This window comes from Triticum urartu, chromosome 3, assembly GCF_003073215.2.
Source record: "Triticum urartu cultivar G1812 chromosome 3, Tu2.1, whole genome shotgun sequence".
NCBI classification, from domain to species: Eukaryota; Viridiplantae; Streptophyta; class Magnoliopsida; order Poales; family Poaceae; genus Triticum; species Triticum urartu.
The window spans coordinates 135,046,467-135,055,400 of record NC_053024.1 but is presented as its reverse complement, the minus strand read 5'-3'; the positions used below and the strand labels follow the sequence as shown (position 1 = coordinate 135,055,400).

At 45.2% G+C, this 8,934-nt stretch overlaps 1 protein-coding gene across 1 annotated transcript; it reads left to right on the top strand.

The window, feature by feature from the left end:
• Positions 1-1,294: 1,294 nt before the first annotated feature.
• On the top strand, positions 1,295-1,884 carry LOC125543299. Its single transcript, XM_048706605.1, has one exon. The coding sequence runs from the start codon at positions 1,381-1,383 to the stop codon at positions 1,630-1,632; it is 252 nt and encodes an 83-aa protein (XP_048562562.1). The 5' UTR covers positions 1,295-1,380; the 3' UTR covers positions 1,633-1,884.
• The last annotated feature ends 7,050 nt before the right edge of the window (positions 1,885-8,934 follow it).

The following is an 8,934-nucleotide window of genomic DNA, read 5'->3' as shown; positions in this document are numbered from 1 at the left end:
AAAGGGTTGCGCGAAATATGGCATAGTTTATAAAAAAAAATTCGGGGATCGTTCGGGACAAAAATGATGGCATGCACCGGTCGGCCCACAGCAGGCCAATTAGTCCCTGTCGGCCCACAGGAGGCCAATTAGTCTCTGTCGGCCCACTACTGGCCGACTAGACCTGAACTGGTGGCCAACAGGCCAATCGGCCAGCAACAAGCCGATAGGACCTCAGTCGGCCTGCTGTGGGCCGACTAGGTCCACTCGGCCTGCTGCGGGCCGACGGTGTATTATTTTTGAAAATTATTTTTTGGGCGTAATATTTATGCAAATTAATAAAAATTGTATTATTTAAAAAAATAGCAATTTTATGAGCACGTGAACTTTTGTCAGTGTTTTCATCCAAAAAAAATGAGATGTTTTTATTTTTTTTCCTTTTATTAGGTTTTATTGTTCACCAAGCTCATTTGAGCTGTAGCTCAAAAACTCCACTTCTGAGTCCTCGTATATTCCTAGCTACACCTCTTCAGTCCACCTGAACCGGTCCCATGCATGCCTGTAACCCCGCATGACGAGTAGTTCCAGTTAGTTGGGGGGCCATGAAACCATTGCCGTCTCGGTGCTCACCGCACTACCGCACGATCACCACCGCCGCTCAATCGATCACGTGTCATTATTTTACGTTTCCGTGCCTATGCGCGCATGCTGGCCATTGTTCGATCAATCCTTTCCACAGAGAAGTCCTCGATGAACAAGAAATCCGGATGAAGCACTGGATGGGTCATGGGCGAGAGACGCGAGGAGAGGTCAGGCATCACGTGATACACCACACTTGTAAACCCTCGCAACGCCCGTCAGATCGATCGTCTGATTCCAGCCAGAGTCCATCCTGGCCGGCTTAATTAAACCAGCAAACCCCAGCCGCCAGTCCAAAACACGGGCCTGCTATGTTGTGCAGTAGACGCGCAGCACAGACAGAGCTTGGCAAGTTCGCAACGGACGGCGCAGGGCGTCGTTGACCTGCATGCACGCACGGCACGCGGGTGTCAACTGCCAAGGCACGGGCGTGGGACGTCCGCCGTCCACGCACGCCGTGCCTGCCAACAGCCCCTTCCAACCGGGCCAAGCCAGCCGTTGCCCGCTCGCGGCTCGCACACGTACACGGCCTGCACACACCACGCCGGCTGAACACACGGGCCACAAAGTTATAGCTGGCTCACCTGCATTCCTCGTGATTAACTAACCAAAGCGCTCCGGCGTGATATTTCCTATGCCGCGCCCGGCCGGAGCTACCTATAAAAGGCGATCGCCTGTGCGGTGTGACTGTGTGGTGCAACACAGTCACACCACACACCACCACCACGCACAAAGCTTCCTAGCTTCATCTCGAGGGCGGCCATGGAGACGATGGCGGCGAACGGCGGTGGGAAGGGCCGGGCGGCGGCGAGGTACGGGGACAGGGAGCAGCAGGGCGCGCGCCGCTTCCAGATGCCGCTGCACTACCCGAGGTACACCAGGGCCAACTACGAGGCCATGCCCGAGTGGCAGCTCGACCGCCTCCTCTCCGACTACGGCCTCCCCGTCCACGGCAGCGTCCACCAGAAGCGCAGCTTCGCCATGGGCGCCTTCCTCTGGGGCGCCGGCAACTGATCTGCCGACCGGCCGTACGTCTAATCTTCTCCCTCGACCATGGAGCAGACGAGCAGTGCTCATGAATCATTCATGAGGCATGACTCATCTACGATGGACCTGAGAGATAGTATTATCCGTATACGCATAGGTCGAATAGCTAGCTAGCTACCAAGTGCTTGCTATGACATGGCATATATATGAGTATAATATATTGCTCTGTGTATAGCTAGTTGTGTTTTAAAGCGCCGTATAACATTTGTGTGACCTATCTGTACTATAGCATTTTTTTTAACCGAAAACCGTAGAACAATCGTTCTACGGCAATTTTCATTCAAAGTAACTCAAAGTTATTTACATACAAGTAAAGAAAAAACAAAAGGAGCCATCTAACCAATACCAGCTCTAGGAATGTCCATGATCAATTAACTTAGATTATCTGTAATCCATCCACTAAAAGCTTCCCTGTGTTTTTCTTTGGTTCTCAGAATCATCAACTTTAGATCATCTTTGAGTAGCTTTCTCCATCCCTGAACCGATGGGTTTTGCGCTTTGAAAATTTTGGAGTTTCTCTGCATCCAAATGTGCCAGCAACCCATGGTGATGATGCTCATTGCAAACTGCTTGGGCAGATGGATTGACAGCAAGTTGATCTCATCGAAAGCATTTATACCTCTGACTTTGGAAGGAACAATTGAATCCCAGCATTGCAGAGCAAAAGGGCAGTCTCAGATGAGACGGAGGTTGGTTTCTTCGCAGGAACAGTTACAAAGTTCACAGTTGTAATTTGGCAGATGAAAGTGCTTTCTGGCAAGAAGATTTCTGACATTTACTCTATCATGCAGCAGTAACCATAGAAAGATCTTATATCTTAACATGGCAGCACTTTTCCAGATCCTCTTAAAGAGTGGAGAGGCTACTTCTTTTCCTTGCATGTGGCAGTACATTTTGATAGCCGAAAAATCATTTTTATGCTTGTTCCATGGTAGGCACCAGGTGTCCAGAGTATTATTCAATTGGGTAGCCTGCATGAGGGCAGATAGTTCTTGGAATTGTTGATGGGCCTGGGTTGATAGTGGAGTAAAGAAATGTTCAGATGCATCCTCCAACCCTTTGATTTTCTGGACAGAAATCTGCTCTTGCCTACTGAAAGAGAACAACTAAGGGAATCTGTCTTTCAAGATGCCCTGATTCTAGTTGTCAAACCAAAATCTTATAGTGTTGCCAGAGCCTATCTTGGGGACAGCAGCTTGTCTAAACTCAGGCACTAACTTGAGAATACTTTTCCACCAAAAAGATCCTTGTGGGTTAGTGTGAAGCATTCTGTCAGGATAATAAGTCTCCCAAATCAATTTGACCCAAGGAATATTCTGTTGATTTAAGAACTTGTGGACATGCTTCATAAGTAAACATTTGTTGTGACTGGCAATATCCAACACCCCAAGTCCTCCTTTTTATTTTGGTTGGCAAACTTTGTCCCAAGCAATCAAGGCAGTGCCCCTGTCTTCCATTCCATATTTCCTCCAAAAAAATTGTTTGAGATATTTCTTAATTTGCTCCATGACACCAGCTGGAAGTGGAAGTGTACACATGAAGAAAATGGGCAGGCTGTAGAACACAGACTTTACCAGAACCAATTTATCTCCATAAGATAACAGGGAGGAACAACCAGCCAGCCTTCTTTCAATTCTTTGCATGATGGGCATAAAATCCTCAATCTTTGGCTTGGACAGACAGAGAGGTAAACCCAAGTATGTGAAGGGAAGAGATCCAACTTTGCAACCCATAATATTAGCCAATTCCAGCATCTTATCATTTGTAGTGTTAATAGGAACAATCACTGATTTTTCATAATTGACTCTCAAGCCAGTGAAGGTACTGAAATACATGAGCAAGGTTTTGAGCTGGTGCAGCTGAGCAGCATTGGCTTGCATGACAAGGACTGTACATCTGCATACTGGATTACAGGAAAATCCTGATCAGAATTAGTCTGTATAGGGGCAGAGATCAGACCATTCCTCATAGCTTCATTTAAGATTGTTTGAAGCAGATCGGCAGCTATGACAAACAGTAAAGGTGAGAGAGGATCCCCTTGCCTAACTCCTCTTTTACAGAGAAACTGCTTTCCGGGCACCCCATTTAGCAGCACAGAAGAAAATCCAGAAGAGAAAATCATATCCATCCACATAATCCACTTAGGTCCAAAGCCTCTAGCAATGAGAATTTTCCTGATAGCTTCGTGCTCAATTATATCAAAAGCTTTCTCAAAATCTAACTTTAAGATAATTAATTCTTGCCCAGATTGATGACATTGGTGAATGAACTCATATGACCAGGCCAAACAATCTTGTATTGATCTCTTCTTAAGGAACCCATATTGATTTTGATGAACCAGCTTTAGGATGACAGCCTGCAGTCTGTTGGCAAGAAGTTTTGTGATGATTTTTATGGAGCAGTTGAGCAAAGAGATTGGTCTGAAATCATTAGCATTGACAGGAGCATCTTTTTTTGGCAACAGAGTAATAAAAGAAGAGTTGATCTCTACAAGTTTAATTTGCCATTGTAAAAGTCTTCAATCAGCTTATAGAAATCTGGAGCAATGATGTCCCAACAATGCTTGATAAAATCAGTATTGAAGCCATCTGGCCCTGGTGCTTTATCAGAAGGGAGATCTTTAACCACTGCATCAATCTCCTCCTTTGTGAAAGGCTTGTCAAGCTCAATTAGTTCAGGCATCTTTGGGACAAGGGACTCAAGGTTCAGAAGATCAAAAGTGGGCACAGAAGCATTGAGTCTGTGCTTGAAAGCTTTCCACAGAATTGCAGCTTTAGTCTGATGATCATCTTGCATGTTACCAGCTTCATCCTGCAAACTAGCAATGTAGTTTCTTCTGAAATTAATGGTCGCTTTTACTTTCAGATATTTAGTATTAGCCTCCCCTTGCAAGATCCATCTAATTGTTGCTCTTTGCTTCCAATATTCTCTTTGCATTTCCAACAAGTTAAGAAGATGCTTTTTAACAATTTCTCTGCCATTCCATTCAACAGTGGATAAAGATCTAAAATCTTCAAAAGTGCCATAAAGCAGAATGAGGTCATTACAAGCTTGAATAAGTTTAGACAGCTGTGAGAGCTCTTTGGCCCAAATCTTCAGGCCCTTTCTCAATCTCTTAAACTTAGCAGTGATTCTCTTTGCACTATCAGTTTCATTAACATCTTGTTGCCAAATATTTTTCACAGTGTCCTTGAAACTATCAATCTGCATCCAGTAATTTTCAAACCTAAAAATCTTTGACTTTGGAATCCTGGTGCCAATATTAATGATGCATGGGACATGATCACAAATAGGTTTGAAAGAGGCAACAGCATGGTGTTAGGGAAGTTGGAAGTCCAAGCTTCAGAAGAAAAAACCCAATCAAGTTTCTCAAGTAAAGGGGCTGTCTGCATGTTGCTCCATGTAAATGCTCTCCCTTTCAATGGAATTTCTAGAAGGCCCAAATTGCCGATTGCTTCATTGCATAAGAGCATATCATTGAGATTACCCCCTTCTCTGTTTCTGTTTAAAGGATACCTAATATAATTGAAATCCCCCAGCATCAACCAATTACAATCATCAGGAATGTGAATATTAGAAAACCAGTCCATGAAAATAACCCTGTCAGAAGAATGACAAGGGCCATAGATATTTGATAAAGTCCAGGTATCAGAAGAGAGCTTGGAGGTGAACCGAATGGAGATAGAGAAGGAGTTTTTAGAGATAGTCTCTCCCGTGAAAAGGGAATCATTCCAGACCACTAGTAACCCTCCTGATGCACCTACAGATGGTTGGTAATCAAACTTGTTCAGACATTTTGGGCAAAACTGCTTAAGATACCTGCTGTCAAGTGTTTCCCTCTTTGTTTCTTGAATGCAAATCAAGTCACAGTCTGTCTCATCAATTTTTTTTGAATAGCTAACCACTTATCTTTATCATTGATGCCTCTAATATTCCAGTTCAAGATTTTCCATTGCTTATTCATGATAGAAATGCAGAAATAACTGGATATGACAAATCTGCATAGCTTTGCATAACTTAAAGATCTCAGTCTGCAACAGAACTAAAAGTGCCATCTCAACCTCACCCCAAAACATGGGTTTACACAAGATCATTAGATATGACATAACCAATACATCCATAGCTCAAAATGAAACTAGACAGATCTCCTAAGAAATCCTTATGCAGGGCTGCGCAGTCCCCCCTTCTGTGGGCTCTTCTTGTTCTTCTCTTTCACCTCTTTGTCCTTGCTCCCTTTCTTCTTCTTGGCTTGGTGTAGGGCCTCATCTGAGCAGTCTTTCTCAGGAATCTTGCAAAAAGCAATAGAGAGATTTTTAACCACTTTGCTGGGTAATGAAGGAGGATTAACATTGCAAGGCAAGCAGTTTCTATCCATGCATGTTTTCTTTCTGTAACCATGATTGAATTGCTGAATTCTACAACTTCTTCTCACCTGGGTTTCAACAAGTGGAGCTTTTTCCTTCCTCTTTTTGTACACTTGGATGGCAGAGGTGCTGGAGGACATTCCAACTGATGAGGGCTTTGAAGGTGGAGTGGAAGCCATAGCAGTGGGGAGCATCTCTTTATCATTCTGATTCTGGCAAATGCTCTGCAGGACAGATTCACATTTCTCAGGTAAGACAAAAGGTTTCAAGTTGGAGCTATCTGAATCTTCTGAAATAATTTTCCATAACTAAGAAGAAAGCAACTATTTAACCCACTCAAACTTATATGGAGTAAGCAGTGCAAGAGCAATAAAATTTGCCCACTCATTAGGTACCTGAATCACATCCTTAGGATGCCCTTCAGGAGCAAAATACTTCTTCTAAAGCTCTGCTTCTTCATGACCAGTGCAGGCCTTGTGCAGTTCTTCCTGTGCTTGGGACAGAAACATCTTTTGCATGATTGGGTCTGCTGCATCAGGCAAAAGTTGACAAGCACCCACATGAATTTGGTCTTTAAAAATGGGCAAAGGGAAGCCAGGAGGAGGATTAGAACTACCTGAATCTGGGTTGGGTAGTTCTGAAGCTGCAGTGTTTACTGTTTGGTTGACTGTGGCAGAAATAACAGGCTCTTGAAATTTATCTGGAGCAGCTTCCTCAGGCTCAGCAGCAGTACCAACTATCTGTTGCTGAAAGTTGTCCTCTTGAGCAGCAAAAGGGGCCAGCAACATATGATGTGGAAGCAGAGCGTTATCAGGTAGCGGATCGGCCTGGCTGTGCAATTCTGACATCCCTGGAGGTGGCTGATCCCGTGACATCTGCAAGGCAGTGGCATCATTAACCTGCACATCCGGTGGTACAAACATTGCAACATCAATATGGGCTTTTGGTAGTTGCTGCTCCATTTCCTCCTGCAGGTCAGCATGCAGCAATGCAACAGGGATCTCTGGTTGCTGCAATTCCACCTCAAGTGGCATATTGAGATCTAGAAGCTGAATCTCTGGCATCAAGACTGGCGGATCATGTGGAACTAGGAGATTTCCAAACAACAAAAGATTGTCGGCACCTTGAACTGAATTTGCAGTTTCAACACTGTTGGAGTCAATGCCCAGAGAGAGAGTGAGGCCATTGTGATCCATCTCAAGAGCTTGCGCAGCAGCTTGATTCTGCACCGGCGCATTATCGAGGAGAGGAGGCATTGCCTAGTGGCCCCAACCAAGATCATCTGCATTCTGTGCATCTCCATTCTGAACATCTTGAGCATTCTCAGGCTGCTCGTTGTTTTCATGCTGCAGTACAGGTCCAAAGAAGAGGTTGTGCTGATTTGGATGGTGATGCTGCTCAGGAGGTCTTGGGTGTGGGTTGCCATCTACCGGAATGGGCTCCTCAACTGTGGGGACACCGCCCAACAACTCTTCCTGAAAAATAATGATTGGGCAAGTCCAAGATTCACCTTCGAAATGCCTGTCCCCGGTGACTGCCAAACTGACAGGAACATTTGACAGAGCATCGATTCTGACTTTAACTGCCACTGCTGCATCAGTGGTTTTTACTTTGTCCCAAGACAGTAACTTCCCAGAACTAGAGACATCGTTATTGAGCTCATTCATACAGCGCAGATCCGCAGGGAAACCAACTAACAGCAGCAAGCAGTCTCTGGCCAGGTTAAACTTCCTCCAATTCATACCTTGATCATGCTTTTGGAAAATGATGTGGATGTCATCGAAAGGATGCGGGCTCCTATTGACCAAGGAATCCCTATCTTCTTTACTGTTGCATCTAACAAACGCCTGACCAAAAGGACATTTGGAGATAGAAGAGAAAATGACCCTTTGCGAAGCCAAGAAATCGCTGAGAACCTCTCTGACATTGACAAAAGCGACTTCACCTTGGGGCATTGGCACCACACTACTAGGGAAAAGCCTATACACAGAATCTTACCAGCAGCGCACTTTAAAATAAGGCGCTGCTGCTAACTAGCAGTAGCGCTCGCACACAAACCTCGCTGCTGAAATGAATGTATCAGTAGCGCGCCCACTCTAAGACGCGCTACTGCTATAATTGCCACGCCGCCGCCGCGAGTCTAGTTCTAGCAGCAGTGCGCTTGCATGAAGAGCGCTACTGCTAGGGACCATAGTAGTAGCGCATTTACACAATAACCTCTACTGATAAGTTTACTGTGACGCCCCCGATTTGACCGTACACTAATCATGCATGCAAATGTGTACGATCAAGATCAAGGACTCATGGGAAGATATCACAACACAACTCTACAATTAAAATAAGTCATACAAGCATCATATTACAAGCCAGGGGCCTCGAGGGCTCGAATACAAGAGCTCGATCATAGACGAGTCAGGCGAAGCAACAATATCTGAGTACAGACATAAGTTAAACAAGTTTGCCTTAAGAAGGCTAGCACAAACTGGGATACAGATCGAAAGAGGCGCAGGCCTCCTGCCTGGGATCCTCCTAACTACTCCTGGTCGTCGTCAGCGGGCATCACGTAGTAGTAGGCACCTCCGGTGTAGTAGGAGTCGTCGTCGACGGTGGCGTCTGGCTCCTGGGCTCCAACATCTGGTTGCGACAACCAGGAAGAAAGGAAAGGGGGAAAAAGGGGGAGAAAGCAACCGTGAGTACTCATCCAAAGTACTCGCAAGCAAGGAGCTACACTACATATGTATGCATTGGTATCAACTGGAATAAGGCTATTATATGTGGGCTGGACTGCAGAAAGCCGGAATAAGAGGGGGATAGCTAGTCCTTTCGAAGACTACGCTTCTGGCAGCCTCCGTCTTGCAGCATGTAGAAGAGAGTAGACTGAAGTCCTCCAAGCAGCATCGTATAG